The 22,411-nt window shown below is 27.4% G+C and overlaps 1 protein-coding gene and 1 long non-coding RNA gene across 2 annotated transcripts in view; one reads left to right on the plus strand and one right to left on the minus strand.

Annotated features, from left to right (window-relative positions):
- Positions 1 to 3,048: 3,048 nt before the first annotated feature.
- On the plus strand, positions 3,049 to 7,200 carry LOC129985216 (uncharacterized). The gene is made up of 2 exons (XR_008785542.1): positions 3,049 to 3,569; positions 7,055 to 7,200. It is a non-coding gene; the product is annotated as an uncharacterized LOC129985216 (long non-coding RNA).
- A 4,341-nt stretch (positions 7,201 to 11,541) lies between these two features.
- LOC129984616 (uncharacterized) overlaps positions 11,542 to 22,411 on the minus strand; it is a 28,772-nt gene continuing 17,902 nt past the window's right edge. The window contains exons 9-12 of the mRNA XM_056094539.1: positions 21,084 to 21,169; positions 16,783 to 16,981; positions 13,564 to 13,687; positions 11,542 to 13,255 (exon numbers count right to left, since the gene is read on the minus strand). Of these exons, the coding sequence (XP_055950514.1) occupies positions 12,357 to 13,255; positions 13,564 to 13,687; positions 16,783 to 16,981; positions 21,084 to 21,169 (1,308 nt within the window). The 3' untranslated portion in view covers positions 11,542 to 12,356. The remainder of the gene's footprint in view (positions 13,256 to 13,563; positions 13,688 to 16,782; positions 16,982 to 21,083; positions 21,170 to 22,411) is intronic.

Consider the following 22,411-nt stretch of genomic DNA (forward strand, 5'->3'; position numbering starts at 1 on the left):
AATACCCATATATATGAATTTAATATAATAATTTAGAATATTTAAAGAAATTTATCTTCCTTTGAGGAATTTCTGAGAATAACATTTGAAATCATTTTAAAAAGGGCTTTTGAGAAACAAGGAAGTATCAACCAGCATATTAATTGAAGCTACTGTTTTTCTGCATATCTTCTTTTGTTGAATATTTTATTTTAAAAAGTTTGTTCTTCTTTTTTTTTTAAATTGAAAGATGAGCTGATAAAAAATTACAAATTCCAGATCTTATTTTTGTAGTAATTTGAAGTGAGAATAAAAAATACAATAATTATATATAATACTAAGGATTCCCTATCATAGTAATCCTAATTCATAAAAAACAGGATTATTTACATCATGTTTCCTAATTTTTCTAAGAATTTAATAAATCTTCCACTTAAAGATTCGATGTAATCAATCCAAATTCCATTTAATCAATGTATTTTTTAAGGAAATAATCACTTTAACTATTTTTGCAATAAAAGTACTTTGTGTACATAATAATTTTAAATATAATATGCATCTACATCCTATTAATGGAACAAAAATTTGATCTAAAACCTTTTTTTTGAGCAAGGAATTTAAGGGGATATACTTCAACTGAATTCACTCATTCCTTAAATTTTATTTCAGTCTAATAAATAATTGAAAAATAATAATAATGAATTATAGTTTTGAAATTCAATTCTGGCAAAGAAAAAAAGCCATTTGTCAATTAACTGTGATAAACGTGAACTATTCTGCAGCTGCATTCCCCCCCCCCTTCAGTGGCAAGGACTTTCTTTTAAAACATATATACTTTTTGTTATTGCATATACTTTAAGTTTGATGAATACTTAAGTTTTTATTATGGTAGCATCAGAGAAAGATAACCTGAAAAAAAATCATCAGTTTAAATTAATAATAAAATGTTTATCAAAAGAGACAAAAATAAAATTTAATAAGATCCCCTCCCCAGATTCTTTGGATTCTTAAAAATAAACAATATTTAGATAAAATTTAACATTACTATATACTCAAAAGGGAGTCAATCATGGAATAACTATCTTGGTCATGTCTTGCTGAAATGGTTTTCTGTAGTTAGGCAAGTAAGATGAAATAGAAAATCTACATGTTTTCACTACCATGATTGATATGCATTTAGCAGAAACAAAATTAATCAATAATCCAAGAATAACTATTAACCATTTCTTCTTCTTCTTCTTCAAAAAAAAAAAAAAACCCTTAATAACTCATATGATTTCAACTTTTGTCCATCCAGGACTACTGGTGTAGCTGCCAAGATTTTTCAGCAATTTTTTTTTTTTAATTCAGAGAATTTAATTTACTATCTCATTCTTTCAGATATATTTAAATAATACAAATATGTTTTTAAAAATTTGATTTCTGAACATTTTAATTTAAATAAAAGTTTCAATATTTTTGTTTGAAATTATGAATTATAAATATTAATAATTTTATATTTTTTATAAAAATCTGATAAGATATATTATGTTGCCCTACCAAAATGTTAGAGTTTTAATAGAAAAATTATAAGAGATTTCTTATATCATCATATTCATTTTATTTATTTTAAGCAATAAATATTTTGATATTTTTACTTGACATTTTTCTAAGCTAAATGAAAGAAAAAGTATACTGAAATGTAAAACTGAATGAGAATAATAAATTAGAAGAATTATAAACAATTTTGAAATTTTTATTACAGACATCAGAACTACAAAATGCATCTGATTACTCTTTACAAAATATAAGATGAATACTGCACTAAGTTATAAACATTTTTCAAATATCAAAAGCACAAAACAAATTTTGAAATTATAAAGTAAATTATTATGAGTATAATTTAATGTAGAATTTACAAAAGTTTTACAATGTATAGGTAGAAAAGATAAAAATCAAGGTAAGGAAAAAAAAAAGATTAATTCTCTAAAATATCTGAAAATCACACAACATAAATATAATTGCCATTGTATATAATTATAAAAATTAAAAAATCATAACAAATTCTGAATCTTCTGGACTAATTAATAATACAAAAACTCAAACAATATAACTGAAGAGATTTTCAGGAAAAAAATTGCAGAATAGTAATAGAATTCTAGATTGACAAGATAGAAAGTTCAAAATAAAGTTTACAACCAAATATACATAAAATATAACATACATTGTGCCATTATTGAAAATCAATGCAATTTTTCATGAAGTAATCAGTAATACAAAAATTCAAACAACAATATAATGAAAATTTAAAATTATATACGTTTAAAAAAATTGCAAAATATAGAGGGTTAAAGCAATACATGAGTGACTTGATAGAGAATCTAAAATAATGTAAAATTTATAAATGAATTTAAAATCAGATATGTAAGATTATTATATTCCTTATGAAACCTTATCATCATATTCCTAGTGTTATAATTGAAAAAAAAAAGAAAAAAAATATTGTTTTTGGATATGCACTAATCAGAAATATACAAAAATTAAAAAACAATGAAAGTGATATATGTAATTGTGAAAGTATGTGATTAATAAAGCATATATTGATAAATAGTACAAAACCATAAAGAATTTTATATGGTTGAAGTAACATAAACAGTTTTAATATAGAGCTTTATATATATATATATATATATATAGTAAGATAATATATATGATTCAATAGGAGAAAATGATAATAAATAAAATAGTGTAAATTTTTATTTTTAATAATTGCAGTTTCAAAAATTTGATAAAATTAATCTCAAATGATTAAAATTTTAATTTCAATCACTGCATAGAATAATTCAATTAAAATTATTTATATGCCTATCTATACATATACATGCATAATTCTAGATAATGACACATTTAAAGTGTTAAACAAAAAACTAAATCAAAGCAAAAAAATTACAGAATTAATAAAACAAATAGTCTAAAAGTATTTGCATACAATAATAAATTTTAAATAATATTATAGCTGATCCAAGGTGCGTAGTGTGAAATGGATGCAAAAATTAAGCACTTTTAAGCAACTTAGCGAAATATTATCGATTAGAGCTGCCTGGTGGATATTTCTCCCGAAAAATTTTTCTAAGTCCGTTAACATTACATGATCGTTCTCTCGCTATCCGCTTCTGCTTATAAGTACATGTATGAATTCCTCTTAGCGCCATCCACAGGCGCTGATAGGATCATTATTGATATTCCAGCGTTGGTTGGGATAATTACGAGCTCTACATTTAGCGCTATTCATTACCCATAATTCTATTCACCTTCAGCAAACGGAGCGGTCGCGCTTAGAGAAAAATATTTGTATATATTTAAATAGGTATATTTGTCCTAATCAAACATGTTTGGTGCTTTGAAAGCTCTGCCAAACCTTGGACGCAGGAATTTAGTTCAAACAAGGAATTTCTATGGCTATGTAGGACGACCCAGAGAGCCGCTATCTATTGCTGAAACTTGGGCTCATGGATTATGCATTGCTCTTGGTATCCTTGCTGTGCCCAGCTATATTTTGTGCCACATTAAGGAATATCGTGGTTTAGACAAGCAGGCAGAAGAATAAATGCGTAAGAGTTTTTTTTTATTAATTTTTTATACCTTTAATTTTGCTAAATATTTTTTATTATGTGATTTCACCTTGGTATGTTCGAAACGACGTCATCCACACGGATCTTAAAATTCAAGACATCGAATCATTCATTATCAAACTTTTTTGGAACTTCTTTCTTAAAATTAAAGATCACGCCAATCCTACAATAGCCCAGCAAACCTACTACGCACACTGCAATAGAAAATATAACCTACCCTATGCCACCACCAAATGTTTCTTCCTCTTAAACCACCATAACGCACTCCCCTTCTCCACAAGGTATCTCATCACCTACCTGCTAATTAATTTTTTCAATTCACAACTGCTTTCATCTTCACCTTCATGCCATTATCACCTCACTTGGTCCCATGACCAAACTCAAATTGCTGTTTTGCACTAGTTTTCCCAGGGTTTTCAGTTCAGGTTCCACAGTCTCTCTCATTCTGAGTAGAAGTACACTTGCACTGGCACTCAACAAAACTATCTAAATTCAGTTATTATGCGATTTGCTAGAGAGTTTCTTAAACAATTTTCGCAACGTTTCAAACTGTGAATCGTTCTTTATCTGTTGATTTTCTCGATAAAATTCAATTTAGTATTGTGTAATAGTAAAATACTGTAATAACAATATTATACTAACAATTAATACTGAATTTAATATTACTTGTACAAGATAAGAATCGAAGTTAGCTGCTTACCTTAGAGATGGCAGAAAACAGTTTGATAAATTATTTTTTTTTGAAGCTATGGCAATTTTTTATATAATAGGGCCCTTCAGGATACATTCACAGTCGATTTTTGTATAATGCATCTTAACATTTTAATGTGTTAGTATTTTAAACCTTATTTTCCGACATTAATGAATTGGTACAATGGTACATTTTGAATGAATACGCTCCAAATTTTGATATACTCCCAGTGTTTCATCAGTTGTCATCTTATCTGCTGGCATGCAAGAGTTTTTATAATTGTCTACAAAAAAAGTGAAGAAGCCTTCTAAGCAGAATTAATTTGTCAATTTTCTTTTGAACATTCTCAGTATTTTGTCTAATAGAAGTCTTTTTTTAATTCGATAAGAACCGATTAAGAACTTGAATTTATTTATTCCCATTATGCTTTGTAAAATTTCTTAAGTCCTTGCCAAAACTACCCCAGAATTTCCAAAAAGGATTTCCTCTAATAAGTAATTACTTATTTTAAAATTGAATCAATCGTATATGTGGATAATTTATGAAAAGATAGACAATTCTTTGTACATAATCATAATTTTGGAAAACAGTAGAATTTTATTGAAAACATTCGTATTATTGGTTTTGAACATTTATATTCCTCCTTATTAACATTTATATTACTTCCTTAGTCTTTGTTTTATAAATGGTTACTAAACAGTTGGATTCATTATCAATTGAATCATCTGGTATTCCTCAACATCTTGAAATTTATTCGTTGATTTCTGAATTTGATAATAGTTTCTCAGTATGCTCCTGTTCATCATCATATGCTCCTGTTCACCTATGACATCAATGTAGTCATAGGTGTTCTGTTTGTCAAAGTTTTTTCAAAGCTAACAAATAGTGGTTAGAAGATAAAATTTCATTCTTTCTGAGGTGAAATATGAGTGGCTTACAAATTGCATGAAAAACAGATCTACTAAAGAGACTGACTAAGTAAAGTTTACTATTTTACAATAAACACTTCTTTTATATAATGCCAATATTTCATTTATTTCCAAAGCTTTTGATAAAAATGATGTGCAATCATCTGTTACATCACAAACACAATAAAACAAATGGTTTTTACCTTTTTCACTCGGGTATTACTCACTTCCTTTCTCACCCCATGTTAGTTCAACCACATCATAAACACAAATTTTGTTGAAACTTGTTATTTTTGATGCTTTTATAGATTTAATTGTGAAATATTATTGCTCTGTCTCAGAATATGTAGGTTTTACTGCTTCTTAATGTTTTTAGAACTTAATAATTAATTGATTTGTTCGTTTAATGTAGTTTTTCTTTTATAAAAAATAAATTAGTGTACTTGCATGCCAAGTAATGCTCATGAAATTTTTTATGAATATATTTTATTACATAAAAATATCTAGAAAAATTAAAATCTCTATATCTATATATGGTATATATATATATATATATATGGAAATATTATTTTGGAAATAAAATATAGAAGTTAAATGTAGACATTAATCATTAAATGTAGACATAAATCATTCAGACACATTTGGATTCAAAAGAAACCACCCACAGTTCATTCAACTTTCTAGAGGTTGGACAAACTACCTTTGAACTTAAACTGTAAAGAATATGTTTTGTCTTGCAATTTTCTATAAAGATTCAGTCACGAGGCCATTAACAAATTGATGAAGAAAATAATCTGGACTTCTTCCAAACTATAATTCCAGAAACCTAATAATAACTAGAATCTTTTATCACTTTTTTTCTTTTCTTGTGTACAGTATTTGCATGCATTTTTATGAAAATAGGTATATTTGAAAGAGTAAAAAAGTTTTTTTCCCCCTCTCCTTAGAGCATACAGTTCTCATCCAAATTTTACATAGCTTATAGAATTTGTGACAATAAGTTAATAGAATATCATATTCAAATTTAAAGTGAGTTAAAAAAATTTTTTTGAGGTTTCCCTGTTACTTTTTTTTTTTCTTCCCTCTAGATATCCATTGGCATAATAAATGGGATCTTCTATTACTCAGTAAGATTGAGTGACTGTCAATGAGATCTATCTTTTAACTCACAATACATTAAATAGCATATTCTGAGTCATTCTTTAGATTTAGAATGTAAATGTATATCAAAATAAGTCTTAATTAATGAGCATTAAATCATATACATGAAAACATAAACCTTGTATTACACTTACATGTATTATAACTACCTTGATATATAAGATTTTAAAGCTGCCTGACTCAAGAAATGTAGTCAATTTAAAAGTCAGATAAAAGGAATACAGAATGAAAGTTGATACTTTTCGCTTATAGATTACTTTTTTTTAAGGGTATGAAATTAAATTGTCTTTGTATTATTTTTAATAAAATTATTTTCTTAGTTTTTATTTATTAGTGTATTTTAGAAGGATAATCCAAAATGTGTATAACCAACATGTTAAACTGTTTTATTCTGAAAAGACTAATATTGATTATATTACATCTTATATTTTTATAATGTAATAATTAGCATATGCAATATTGAATGTTTGCTTGCTTCTTCAAATCTTTTACATTTATTAATTCAAAAAAAATTTTGCACAAATATTTATTAGTACTTGGCTAACCAACTAAAAAGTTTCTACAACTCTCCAAAGAGGGTAAAATAAGCATTGAAATATTGTACGTTTTCCCATCATTTCCAAATCTTCCCACAAAAAATATTTTTACCCCTTTTTAAATTGATTTTTTGAAATTCTGTATTAATAATATTCATTTTTTTTCAGATATTTCCATGGAGGAGGATTCCAGATTAAGAAGAAACTATTTGTAGTAATGTTTAACTATTATTGATTAAATAAATGTTTGAAGTATATTATAGTTTTATTACTAGAGTCATAAATATAGTCAAAATTAAATTGTTTTAATTATATTACTATTGTTATTATTTTCATAAGTCAATTCAAAATAAGTACACTTCTTTTCTTACAGATTTATTACTTTTCTTTTTTGATAAATGGCATTGAAAATTGCAATAGAAATTCTGTATTTACTTATAACTGTTATTCAGTTTTTATCATAATATCAACTATAATACACGGAAATTACACTGGGCTGAAATTTGGATGTATCGTACATATACCATTATTTTGAATGTAGTAGATTTAAATATTAATTTACTTTACAATTTACTCACAAAAAAGGGAAAACTTAATGCTATTCAAAAAGATAAATGTAAATAATTGCTTTTTATCTTTAATTATACACTGATTTTGATAAATTAAGAGAAAATACAAAAGTAACAATTAAAAAAGTTCTATGTTAACTTTAATGAAATTATGTTTAATTGAATGATATTCAGATTTCAACCCTAAATATATTCTAGATTGTAAACATTATCTGTAAATTGTTTATAATATTTTAACTGGATGTCTGTCAACGTAGAATGCAGTTATTGCTTTACCTAGTTAAAACAACTCAATGTTTCACCATACAAACCAAATTAAAAAAAAAAAAAAATGGATGTGTAAATTTCAAAATTATTTTTAGTAAATATGCAGTTCTTATCATAATAATATGAACTTCAGACATATTTAAGACTGGAATATATTTACTTTTTAAAAATTGTTTTTGATAGTAAAAAATAATGCAGTTGCTAAATCTTATAGCTAAATAATCCATTTTTTCAGACATATAAGAGAATTATTTCTATAGATTACATAGTGGTCATAATTAATATACCCAATGAGTCTATTTTAAATATGATTTATTTCAACACAGTATCATAAATTCTGTTCAAAACTTCCGTTTTATTTAGGTTTTTTTCTGTAAAAATCTTTCATTATTTCTTCTGTAAAAGGATTCCTGGTTAACTGATTTAATTGCTAAGCCATAAATCACTCTTGAAATATGGTTTGTTTAAACTTTCTCAACTTAATGGAAGAATATTCAATGAGCTGGTCATTTTATAGATAGTTTGGTAAATAGTTTTACTAGCAAGAAATATTTGCTTTATTATCATTGCTATTACTATCCTTATTATATTTCTACTCAAAGCCAAATAAAGATGCACATATATAAAATTTCATCCTGTTTTGCCATCATGATTCTAGATTTAAAAAACATCTTTTATGATATTTAGTTATGTTTTTGCAAATAGTTGATTTTGATCTCCAAAAATTAAAAATAGTTTTGCTTGAAGTATCTTTTTGAACTCGTCTTGAAATTCATAATCAAACTACTACCTCACCCTCTTTTTTCCTCATGGTCAACCCTCAAAACTAAATTCCTTTAAAAATTAGATCTCAAGTCGAAGTCACATGCATCAGTCATCGTCTACTGATAAGTGCTTATATTTCCAATTACATAAACTCAATGCTATGACAAGAATAAATATATATATATATATATATATATAGAACTAAAAAGATGGCAGCAGAAAAAAAAAATAACAATAGAATAAATAGATAATTGCATATCTGTGCAGTAGCATCTCTGAATAAACTTGCATCCTTCATCAGTAGATGGAAAGTCAAATAGTTATTAGGTTTAACTAAACTCATATATCGCCATTTTTTTTTTTATTTCCAGTTGAAATAAATTTTTCGCAATTCATTGTATTGTTTGCTAGTGTTAAATAATAAGGATGAATGTTGATTAATATCAAAAATAAAATGGAAGTAAATGCTACTTATTGTCATAGTTTGGTATTTTTTAATATAGCAATATTTCTAGAATGATTGCTGCCTGTTAATTAGTAATGTGACATACATAATACAAAAAATTTGTTCAAAATATTCTATAAGGCAGTGTTAAATCTTATACTACCCAAATAATTACGAGTATAATTTGTGTATGATAAGAAAAAGATTTCAAAATTTTAATTAGAAATAAATCAAGATTTAACATTTTCCTTCAATATATTTAGAATGATGATTATATATATGATGGGAAAATTTATACTCCTGTTTATACACTTCCTCTTTTAAATTTAATTTAAATTAAATTCATACTGTAATGGCTGCAGGAGAAAAAGCCTAAATTATGTCAGAAAATTATAAACAGGTATCTAGAAAACATATCTCACTGCAAGAATAGACTAAAATAATACCTTATTACTGTTTTTTTTTAATGTTTAGTTTTTAATATTTTTTTCCCTCATTTATAAAGTAGTAAAGAAGAAAACCCATTTCTATACCTGCAGGTATCAGAATATGAATTCTTATACCTGCTATATAATAAAACTTAATTAGGTTCAAGTATTTCTTAGTGCCATGACGATCCATACAAATACAACTCATATTACTCAATTATATTTATTGCAACAAAAAAAAAAGTTGTGCATAGAATGTTTCATCACAAATACAGGGAAATTCGTAATGAACAACAATAAATATTGAATTATCTTGCTTTATAATTATCTTTCTTTAAAACATGTTACAGTTCTCAATTGTCATTTTCAATGTTCATGAGAAAATTATCTTCCCTCCAAACCTTTAAAATATGTTTGTCTTTTGTACTAGATATATTCATTAAAATGAAATCAGAGACTTGAAACATGTTTCATTTTCAAGATACTGGAACTCATGAAAATTCTGTTTAAAAAACTACACATTAAAATATTACAATACACAGAAAATATATATTAAAAAAAATGTTTATAGATAAATGCAATGTTAAAACAAAATCTAAGGATATTGTGTGTCACAATTCCATAGTAAGAAAAAGGAATGTTTGAGAGTTTTAAGACGTATACATTCATACTCAGATCTCATACTAGTAATGACAGAACTGACTATTTTGTTTTTCAAAATATGTAACAGGCATCAAATAGTAAAAACTCAATGATAATTTTTTTTAAAATTCAACTTAATTATTCACATATAAAAAATATGAAAAGCCTAAATTTATTCAGCTAATTCAAGTCAAACTCACCTATCAATAATTACAAAACAGCTTCAATTTATGAGAGTTTCAAATTCCATACAAAATTGAAAAATTGTTGCATGAAAATACTTCAGCATCATACACACACCCTTTTCTAAAATTCTACAGATATACATAATAAACACCTTAAGTAGCAAAACTGAAAACACACATTTCATTTCACACATACAATAGAAGATAAATTACAAACACTCAGTAAAAAGCCATGTATACAGATCAGTATCATTGTAAAAGAGTGGAATAAGAGATTGAACACTGACTACTTGTGAATTTATAATGTTGAGCTATCTAATATTTTTTTTACTAACTATTTCAGTTTCAAGTGTTATATTTTTACTCTATAATTAATGAGGCAAAATTTTACATCTAGATATATGAGAAGACGTCGTATTTCTCAACAACGAGCAATTTTTGAAAAAGCTGGTTGAAAATTGTAATAGCAGAATAAATATTAAGAATTGGAGACAGTTCCTAGCAATACTTTTGGTAAACTCATAAAAATTCAGTACAGTTATTTAATAAATAAAACTAAGTTTCTTGCTCATTTCGGGGATCATTAACAGCTATCTGAAATATTTTTAGAACCTAGAAGTAAAATGCCTAAAAAAGAAGAAATAAATACCTTTTTATATGAATAATATAAAAAGGGTATATTGTTTGGAATATTATTTGTGAGTTATAACATAACAATAGGGAAATACACACACACAAAAAAAAAACCTATTAAAAACGCAAGAATTACAAAGTTGTTCACTAATACACAATTATGACAAGACAGTCAATGTACAGAAGTTAAATAAGGAATATAAAAGAATGTTATAGAACGTTTTAAACTTTCAGAAAAATATTTTGATATGACAAGAAATATGTGCTATAAATAAAGTTATTGTGGTTTAAAATGTGTTCAACATAAATATTCACACCTGATATTCTAAAAAAAAAAAAAAAATCTAAATAAGAGCTGGTAATAATTCTCTCAGAAATTGTAATCATAACAATAATATCTTGCTTTAGTTCATTAACATAAATTAAAAAAAAAAACATGTTTTAAGAAGGTTTCCCCTCTTTTAAAGTGGGAAAAAACATTAAAAAAAATCATTTTAATTTTTCAAATTTTAAAAAAGTAGAGTTTCTGTAAATCTGAAAACAATTTTAATTTATACTTCAAGATGAATCTAGTTATTAAAGTGATGCTAACAAAAGGATTATAAGAAGCAATAACTCAGTAAAAGGACATTCTGAAGTGAACTCATCATTAATATACAATTAATAAAGCCAATAAATCACAATTTTAATTTGTTGCTTCATTAAAAGAAAAAAATTAAGCTTACACTGTAATTGGATTAAAAGGTTTTTAAAATTTTAAACATGAATAAGTATGTCCTTGTATTCTTTGTGAAAATGATATATTTTGAATACAAAATCTAATTAACTTCAAATAATTACAAATATTTAATAGAAATGCAAATAGTTTAAGCACACACACAAAAAACATGTCCACCTATTTTAAATAAATTGTGGTGCAAAATGTACAAATGAAGATTACTAAATTTATGTCAAATATTTAAAATAGAAGAAAGTGAAGCTGATACATTCCTATTGGTAAGTTAGATATAATCTTTTTAGTTAAAAACAGATATTATATACAGAGTAACTTAAAATCTCTAAAATTAAATGGAAATATATTAAAACAGAACATTAAAATTGAAAAAAAAAAAAAAAAAAAAAATGTTGCTGGACTTGAATTCATTCCACTAATTCTTAGTTTCAAGTAGATATTCCACCTTATAAATACAGCAAGTATGTGCATAACCATCTCATCTTTGGCAGTCCATGACTAAAAATTTCTTAAAACCATGAAATGGTCCAAAATAATTAAAATTATATCACATAAATAGATCTCTTAAATGTTAAGAGTTTTAAATTGGCCATAATGGAATAGTTAAAAAAATGATAAATATAACTCTGTATAAGAAAAGGAAAATTAAAACTGTCACAAACAGTGTCAATTATATAACAAAAAGACTAAACATGTACACAAATATAAATGTTTTCTTTACAATATATCACATGTCATTCTGCCTTTCACTCTTTATGATGTAACGGCTGCAAATGCCACTCCCTTTAATTGATCCAAATTCTTCATGCATGGAATGCTTTAGGTGGTTTGGAACCTACAGGTCTTGTCCGTTTACGACTCTCAGGGTGAACTGAATTTGAGCATGGCAATACAATATGGTTAGGTACAGAGAAGTGGTTGTACTTCCTTTTAATGCCAAAAGGAATGCCGGGTATCCTGAAAGATTCCTCTGGTTCATCAACACAGAATACAGCTGTGGCAGATACTCCGGCTTTGGGAGAATGCTCCTTCCACATCTGAGGAATGTTATTCCCACCTCGGAGCATCCATAGATCCCTATCTTCTGAAAGACGGCGTTGCAATTTGGTTAACCGCTGGGCTGATTTCAATTCATCTTCAGAGCAGCAGCGAGTCAAAGGATCTGAGGGCAGATTTTTTAATCTTTCATTATCTTGCATGCTACAGCTTCTTCTAAATGAGATTATACCGTCTTTAATCTGCCCATTCCGTGAAGTAAATGCCCACACTTCACCATTGACCAAAGGATCACTTTTATCTGAATTCTCCACTCCCTCAATGGCATCGCACATATTCTGGTTATTCTCACAACTTTCTGGCATGCTTTGAGGAATTATACAGACCTCATGGACCCTATTATCATCATCTATGAGTGTATTATTATTGTCTTCCTCAAGTTCTTCCAGTTGATCTTTGGACAAAAATAAATTGCTTAGACTTCCACTGTCTTCACGACTACCCAATCCTTTGTTGACAGAAGGCTCAATTTGCACGGTGCACATCATAGATGGTTCTTCACTTTCCTCCAGAGTATGAAGCGACTGCTCAGAAACAGAGCGATGTTTCCAACTTACAATAGCAGACCCAGAAGATATTTCAGATTCTAAAATGGGTGAAAGTAGTGGTGCTGGGGATGGGCTTCTGATATGCCTTCTGGGCAGACCTAAGAGAAAGTAATACAATATTAATGCAAAGAAAAATTTGAAAAAATTAAACAAAAAAAAAAAAAAACTTACATACTGACTTTATTGGTTAAAAAGGCTTCAAGAATAAAATACTTCAACAAAAAGGAAATACTATTTGATTGGCAAAATTTGATCCACAATACTCTCAAAACAGGAGCATATTAACAGCATTATAACAATTAGTGATCATAAAACATAAGATGCATAGACCTTATATACTTTTTAAAGTTTGTAGTTATGTTTGAAGAAATTAAGGTAGGAAAAGTATTTCAAAGAAAATAATTACCATGAGAGTAAGTTTGATTGTGAGCTGCACATGAAGCAGAATCTGGATTTTCATTATCATTTGAGCTATCTTCATCCTTATCTTCAATTTCCTTTTGAGGAATTTCTTTCTTTGTTTGGTTTTCCTGTAATTTAAAATTCTAATTATTTATATTTAAATCACTTGAATGTCAATAATAACTTTTAAGTTTGAAAAGCAAACACACTTAAATTAAAACAGCTGAGATATTTTATAAAGAGCATATAGAAATATAAGCAATAAATAAAACATTCATGTTATGTAGTTTCAAAAGTAGCCTACTCCATCTTTTCCCCTTAAAAAAAATCATTTGTAAAAAAAGTAAAGATTTTAAATCTATTTAATCGTTTACCATCTAGAAACACAAAAATGATTAAAAAAAGACCCTATAAAAATGGACCCCTTAAAATGGACTTGAAAATCAATTATCTGCAGAAATGGTTATCTCTACTAATGAATGTGGATTCAAAATTAACCACCTTCAAATCCACTAGGTAATCCATAGTCAAACTGTGAAACCTTACTAAAAGGGCTTCAGCTGATAATGTGCAATAAGTTTGAGTTTCATTTATTTGAATCTTATATAATAGTTTTGAACAAAATACAGAAAAAAGTTGAAGTTTTATTATTTTTTTATTTTTATTAGACATGCATAAAATAAATACTTCAAGGAGGAAACAGATAAAATATCAATAGTTGGCTCTATTCATAATAATTTATTAATTTAAGAATAAAAAAAATGGACAAGGAAAATGATTGTAAAATACAAAAATGACACAGACTTGAAAGAGAAAAAGACGAACTTCATAAAATATTGAACTGTGTCAAACAAAAATACTACAAAATGAATAAGTATGTTTCATTGAACAATAAAATAAGCTTATACAAAAATGTCCGAGATTAAAAATATTTCAGAATTATATAAAAAAGAAAATCTCTAGAACGATAAAATTCCAAACAAGTTGAAATCGGCTTTTTTGCAGAGATGTGTCACATCTGACAAAATGGGACAAAAAAAAAAAAAAAAAAAAAAAAGTGTTTGTCATCTTAAAGGCATTGAAACAGCAGCCAGCCATAAAATTCAGACCAATGCTATAAATGGCAAAATGCAATCCTTTTTAGTGTTTTTTGATAGGATAGCTCCTTTAAATTTTAAAAGTGATAATTAAACATCATAACTTAAAGAAAATTTATGCATATAGTTTTTGTACACAAAAGTATTAAATTTTGCTAATATATCCTTTACACGCAAAATTATTGTATATAATAAATTTTATTAATCAAAAAATAAAATAAATTATGTATATATATAATGGTGGCCAAAATTGTGGACACTTTTGAAAATCACTATGTTTTCTAATTGTGCATGCTTATAAAAAATGTTACATTTCACAAAATGCAAACTCTTTCATATCATTTTAAAGAGAATTTAATGCTGATTTGAATATGAAAAGCAAAATTCAAATTTTTGCAATACAAAAAAGTTATTCCTACTTTAACCTGAATAACAGACAGTGATGAAGTGGATTGTAATTTCTAACTTTCCTGACAAATCACTGTTCTTATTCTGGGAACCAATCAAATGTTAATAATTACTAGCAGAAGCTGATATCATATTTAAAGTTGGAGCAAGTCATTGTTCTTTTTTTCTGTAGAAGGAAGACTGTTTTTTATGTAATCAAATTGCAAGTTGGAAATTTTGTTAAACATTTTAATATATAGTTGGAATTTTTGTAAATATTTCTAATATTTAGTCAAGAAGCAATGACATCAAATAAAATAATAGATTGGACACCTACAAAGAGAGAACTAAGATTATTATGTTACATGAATGTTTTCTTTCCTATGCTAAAATTGGAAGACAGGCGAGTGGTTCAGTGACTGCATCTGGTGTCTGAAAGTTTTGTTTATGATATCAGGTGACAAATTCAATAAAAGACAAAGCAGAAAATGGCCAAAAAAGGTAACGTTATTTTTTCTATAAACTTACAAAGTTAGAAAAAATAAAAATTTCCAAAGTGTCCACGTTTTTGGTCACCACTGTATATATATATGTGGTGTAGGAAGTGTCATCACTCAACAGCCACCATTAAAACTGTATTCAGTACTGTAATAGCGTTCATCGATGTAAAGCGGCCCAGCCGTTCGTCCAGGTCATTAAATTCGTTTATGTTAAATAAGTGTGCGATTCTTGTAATATGAGCCGTCTATAAGCATTAATCTCAACCGGGCTTTCCCCTAGGGCCCATGAGAGATATTTGATTTGATATATAATCCGATTAGTGGAGGTCTGTTTTTCGAGCCAGAGTTAACATTTCTCAACACACATATATATAGGCTAAAAAATGAAATAGTTGAAAATGCATGAGCCTACCAAACAAATATTAAAATCTGCTTTATGTACGAAATAAGCAAATTAAGAGAAAAATTTAAGAAAAAATAATTTATTAATAACTTAATCTCAAATTTTTTAAATTTCCCACAAGAAATTCTTTATTTTTATTCTTTCAATAAAGTACCAACACCATCACTCTTTTCTGCTATTTTTCACTTATATTCATATTTGTTTATATCATAATTTTTATTCTAGATAATGTCTGAATTGAAACCTCAAGAAATAAAATTTGAGAAATTGTCAAATTTACCAATGCTTTTTATTAACTATGAATGACATGAACAAGGTTCAGGAAGGTTTTAATGATTATATGATGAAGTAAAGTAGAATGCATTCATCCTGAAATACATTGAATCACAAAGTTGACAGCATTACACAGCTACTAAAGAAAGTCATGCATAAAAAATGGAGAGTGTGAAATATCTAATATGCTCAAGTATCAAACATTTTTGTCTGTAGATCAACATTTCTGGGTGTACTTGTAATGTCAAAATAGAGAGTTGGTTTAATTGCCAAAAAATTTGTTATTCTTGGATTGTTACCTTCAGAAATGACTAAAAATCGAAAATAAACAAAATTTGGAATTATAACAGAAAAACTTCAAAATATTGCTTAATTCTCAATTACAACTAAAAAAAAAAAAAAAAATTCTGACATGCATATTTTCACCTCTAGAATTAGGGTAAAATTTATTACTCCTAGAACAAACAATCTGTCCTCTAAAACACAAGCATACATTATCTGATTTTATTAGCACAATAAATGGTTATAAATATTGAATTTTAATTCAAATTATCATATCCTACCTCTTTCTTTCCATCTTTATTTTTAGCAGGTTTTTGTCGGACATGGAGTGGTTCTAAATAATGCCTGCGCCGTTGAGGACTGCCTATATACACATTACCTATATAATTTTCAAGGGGACATTCCTCTCCATCATTTGCAACAGCACAATTATTTTCAGCAACAGGTGGCATAATTGATTTTTTATTATCAAGTGGCTTACTAAGAATAAAAAAAAACTATTGTCATATTTCTATAACAGTAAAGACACAATTTTGAATACTATCCTTCTTAAGTTCGTTTTTTAAGACTAGATTTTTAATAAAACATATCTAGCTAAGTCAACTTTTATTTCAGCAATTGTTATTTCAAAACTGCAGCTCATTACTATATAAAATGTTAAAGTAAAAATACAATACAAGTCAAAATTTTAGTTAAAAAATTATATTAATATTCTCCGGTTTAATAAATACATCAACATAAATCATTAGAATTGAAGTCTGCTTCTAGAAATTAAATTTCAGGTTATAGATTTCCACAAAATTAAAAAAGAAAAAAAATTCTAAGTCGAATTTCAATTTTATTACTATTTTTCAAAAATGAAAAAATATTTTGAATTATAAATTTTAATATTAATTCTTATTTGTATAAAAAAAATTAAGTTTTACAAAATTAAAATAATTTATTTTACATATCTTAGAAAATATTTTAGAAATTCCATAAAAAAATATATTAAATCTTCTGTAACAGGAAATCTTAGCAAGGAAAGTTGATAATATCTTAAAAATGAATCTTAATTACAAACATTTGTATATTATGGTTAAACAGAGTTTTATATTTATTTAAGAAAACTAGAACTATTAAGAAAACTAGATTTAACATTAGACTGACTCTAATAATTTAAAATTTCCAAACTTAGTTTCAAACTTAAGTCTAATTTGAAATCTTTTTATTTTTAAAACTATATTCTCTAAACTTAATCTACTGCTATTAAGCTGAAAGCAAGCAAAGAAAACATGTAAAATTAGAAGATCCCTGTGCTCCAATGTCTAACCTTTAAAATACAGTTGATTCTCTCCAATATTCAAAGATCCAGTCAGACTTCCAGATTAAGGAAAGGAAAGTTCAGGATTAGCAATCCAATTTCTACATCATGTCAAGGTCATTGAAACATGTATGCAATACATTTTCCTTTTAATGCTCCTCATTCTAGTAAAAAATGCCAGAATACTAAAGCAGTTCTAACTAATGTAGTGCCAGATGATTGAGAATTTATTGCATATTATAATGTTGGAAATATGTAATCAGAGCCGGCCTTCTCTATGAAAGGGTCTGAGGGCAAGAAGCCATTTAGGGCCCTGATTTTTTGCAAAGTAAAAAAAAACAAAAAAAAAAAACAAACACTAACACATATTATTAATGCGTGATTTTGTTTTTGCTAATACATCAATTACTTCAGAAAAATTTTGCAAATTTTTTGCAATTTCTTTTTTGATACTTAATATAGCAAGTGCATTTAAGTGTTCTGAACACATGCTTGACCGAAGATAATTCTTTATTAATTTTAATTTACTGAAAGAGCATTAAGCACTGATATAGTAAGTGTAAGCACTGATATAGTAAGTGGCAACATAAAGAAAAGTTTTAAAACAGTTAATACATTTAAAAATAACTCATTATAACTATTATTTAGTATGTATTACAATATGTCTTGTGCATTATTTACATCTCACATTCAAAATCAAATCCTAATAAACTAAAGGAGTGTGATAGGCAAGGCATATAAATTGCACAAGGGTTTAGAGAAAGTATTCTAGACTGTACACCTTTATATTTCCCTTTCATGTTGCTACCATTGTTTTATGCTTTCCCTCTACAATTCATAATATCTAAATCAAATTCGCTTAATCCTTCTAATAGAGTTTTTGCTAATCCTTCACCAGTCAGATCAATTACTTCAATAAACCATATAAATGACTCATTTATAGTAAACCTTTTCTCTTCAAAATTTACATATCTAATAATGATTGAAGTTTGCTCCTTACGGGAAATATCAGGAGTACAATCCATTTGGATACTATAATACATGGTTGCTTTTATATCGTGTTTAATTTTGTTAAGGACTTCATTTCCCAATGCAGAAATAATTTGTTTTTGTGACCTATGTGCTAAATGATGCACAATTTCATTTTTAATATTTATTATTTTGTTTATATGCTCTATTAGTACAGGATTATATTTACTTAAAAATTCAATTAAACCTAAAAAATTTCCACTATTAGACTTGACTATTATTTCGTGGGTTCCTCGAATTGGAAGTTACAAGCTAAAAATAACTTGAAGTGCTTGAGTCATGCCATTCCCTTACTTATATTAACTTGATTTGTTTTATCAATAGTCGAACATAAATTTAATCGTTTTAATAATTCTTTCCAAGCAATAAACAATTTAATATGGCAATTAGAGCATTCATTATCTTGGATTACATTTGACAGCTTTCCACAGTTATTATAGCCACCCATAAATTGTTTAATTTGGTCATTTTCACTTCTTTTGGAAAACAGTATACAACAAAAACAAAATATGGAGTCTTGCGTCTTTGAGTAAATTAACTAGCTGCGAAGTTGAGTTTCACCATTTGGCATTTTTTAAAAGTAGTATGTAGTGGAAAATGACCTACCTTCAGCATTTTTAGCAAAAACTCCTTTGTGATGCACAGGTCTAATTTTAACACTAAACATTCTAAATTTACCAGTTATAATACTTGGCAATAAACCAGGATCATTTACACTCTTTTGATCATATTTGTTATTGTCATTTTCGTCATAATTGTCCGATTCGGTCACATTTGTATAAACATGATTCTTCAACAAATTTCACCTTTTCAACATTTTCATTGCTAGACTGTGTACTTAGCGCTGAACTTTCTTCTCCAGTTGAAGTTTGAATTGTAATTTCTGAAGTTGAAGCAATTTCTTTGCCAGAATTACTTCGTAGCCAAGAAAACAGATCTATTTGCGACTTCTTGAAATTTAGCTTTTCTTTTTTCTTTTATGATAATTTTCTTTTTTGACGCCCAGAGGGATATTTCCTTGGCGTGGACATGGTTATATCTAACAGTATTAATCAGTTTATAAAATGAATTATCAAATTATTATATGCTATACTATAAGCTATTACCTAGTAGGTGAGGTAAATGATTGTAAATCTATTTATCTTACATTAACAGTATTTTGCACACTTGCACAAGAGTATAATATATACTATGAACTTCATATAAATCCAAATCCGCTGACTACTACATTTAAACTTCTTCCTTAATTCTTTTAATTCCAGTCAAGGCCAGTGAAGCAGTAATGCAATGTGCATCACTAGGAGTTGGTCATTTAATTTATCTTCGTTTTACTTTTCGTTTGAGCAATTTAATATAAACATAATAGCGTGCATTAAATGTAGAAAAAAGTATATAGCTGATCATTTACAAGTCCATTTGTATCTAGCCTCAGCCTCGATTTCTGGCCACCGATAGCGCCTAGAAGTCGCACCTCTCTGTCTTAACATATCTGAAGGGGATTTCTTTATTCATAAATTCACTCCTTCCCCTTTTATAGGTATCACTGCGATCATTGCCTCATAATGGCGTTAGTCGAAGCTCAGCCAGCCACGTGTATACTTTCAGTATGTGTAAAAGCTATTACTGTTCAGAACACTATTTGAATTCTTAATCACAGTGCCCCCCCCCTCAGTCACGGCACCCGGATGCATAGCAACCGCTGCACCCCCCCAGATAACCGGTCCTGTACGTAATGATCACAATAGTAAAATCATAAGTATGGAATACATCATCATATGCATTTAAAACTTCTCTATATATGCAAGTTATTAAAATTCTCTCTGAAATAAAATTTTGAAAAGTGTGTACTAAACAATGAAAATGCAATTTTTTCCCCTTTATAAGATAAAACATCAAAAATTTTCCTGCATATACAAATGTATATTTCAGTACATATGTACTGTAAAAATTCTGCCTTATTTTTTCTAACTTATTATTATTTTTTTAATCATTTCATTTACTCACTGCTCTCTTTCGTATAATGGAAGAAAAAAAATTTAATTCTGCCACTAACTCATTTTATTTAGGGAGGGAATAGTTTTACAACATAATAAATACAGAATTAAGCCATATCTATGAATTTATACTAACAGATGGATAATTTGATTTGAAAAATAAGCTGATCATTATTATGAACAAAGGAGAAATTGTTCTCTACTTTGCCAGTATGTATCTGAATGCTTTACAGATATACAGATTTTGTATACACACCTCTGTTGAGCATTGTCTTGCATTTCCCATTCTTCTGCTTCATCCCCTTTACCATTTTCTTGGGATTTTGGAGAAATTTGATTGCCCTAAAATTTAATAACATTAGTAAAATAAAAATAATATTAAAAAATTTCATGAACTTTTTGAATATATCTTGCCCTTATTTCAAAACGAAGTATTCCTAATAACATTATATGTATATTATTATATATTCTATACAGTATTTTCATTATTTTATTAATAATTTTTTGAAATTTAATATTTTGGCAAGGCTCTGTAAGTAATCAAAAGCAAAGTGACTTTTCTTAAATCATTAAATGTTTTCAACATTTGTAGTGGGCAACAACACTGATTTACAAAAATCGAAAGTTCTCAGATTTGTTAAAAAAATAAAGAAAAACTACAGTACACTCCCGATTATCCGCGGAATTGGGTGGCGCGGCCTCCGCGGATAACAAAAATCGCGGATAATCCGAAAAAAGCTAAAAAAGGGTATAGCAAAAGAGAAAACAGTCATTCCAACTTTGAAAAATCGTTTTATGTACAATAAAACGTAAAATAAACAGCAGGAAATGTTTAACTAACGCTTACTATTTTAGTATATCACTCAAAACGAACCTAAAATGCATTTTGTTAATGAAAACAGAAAAGTGCTTTGTACTTACGAGAGGCGTCAAGGATACTCAGAAAAATGAATACATATGTACTGTTTTAATACTGTAATGTATTATGTAATTACAAAAGCATAACTGTAAAACTACACCTTTTTGAAGAAATCAGTCATTTGTGTTTGCTTCTTGCTTTGGAAGCATTTTCTCTTTGCTTGGAAGCAAAAAAAAAAAAAAAAAAAACTTAGTGCGGCAGGCGCGGATAACCCGCCCGCGGATAATCGGGAGTCTACTGTATTGAATGCTGTTGTCTTTCTTCCACTTTTATCTGTATGCAAGAAATTAGTTTTTGAAATAATTTCTGAATCAGAGCAGTTCCTAAAAAGTTCGACATACAGTACATATTCAAAGCTCTCTCTTCAAATATTTATCATCAGATTCCATGCATACATCTAGAATGAAACTCCATCTATGAATAAAATACAAGAAGCAGCAAATATTGAAAATGGGAATGGAGGGGACATTTAGAGGCGACCACACTTCTGTTGTTTGAATTACCTCTTATTCCCAAGTTTCATAAAAAGTGTCCCTGAATACTTTTTTTTTGTTTTCATAAATAACTAAAATCTGCACAGGATGATTTGGTTTAATTTCTACCTATTATGTATTGCATAGAAAATTCTTAATAATATGCAAAAAATATTCTCTTCTTTCTAACTA

The sequence above is a fragment of the Argiope bruennichi genome, chromosome 9 (genome assembly GCF_947563725.1).
Source record: "Argiope bruennichi chromosome 9, qqArgBrue1.1, whole genome shotgun sequence".
In the NCBI taxonomy this organism is placed as follows: domain Eukaryota; kingdom Metazoa; phylum Arthropoda; class Arachnida; order Araneae; family Araneidae; genus Argiope; species Argiope bruennichi.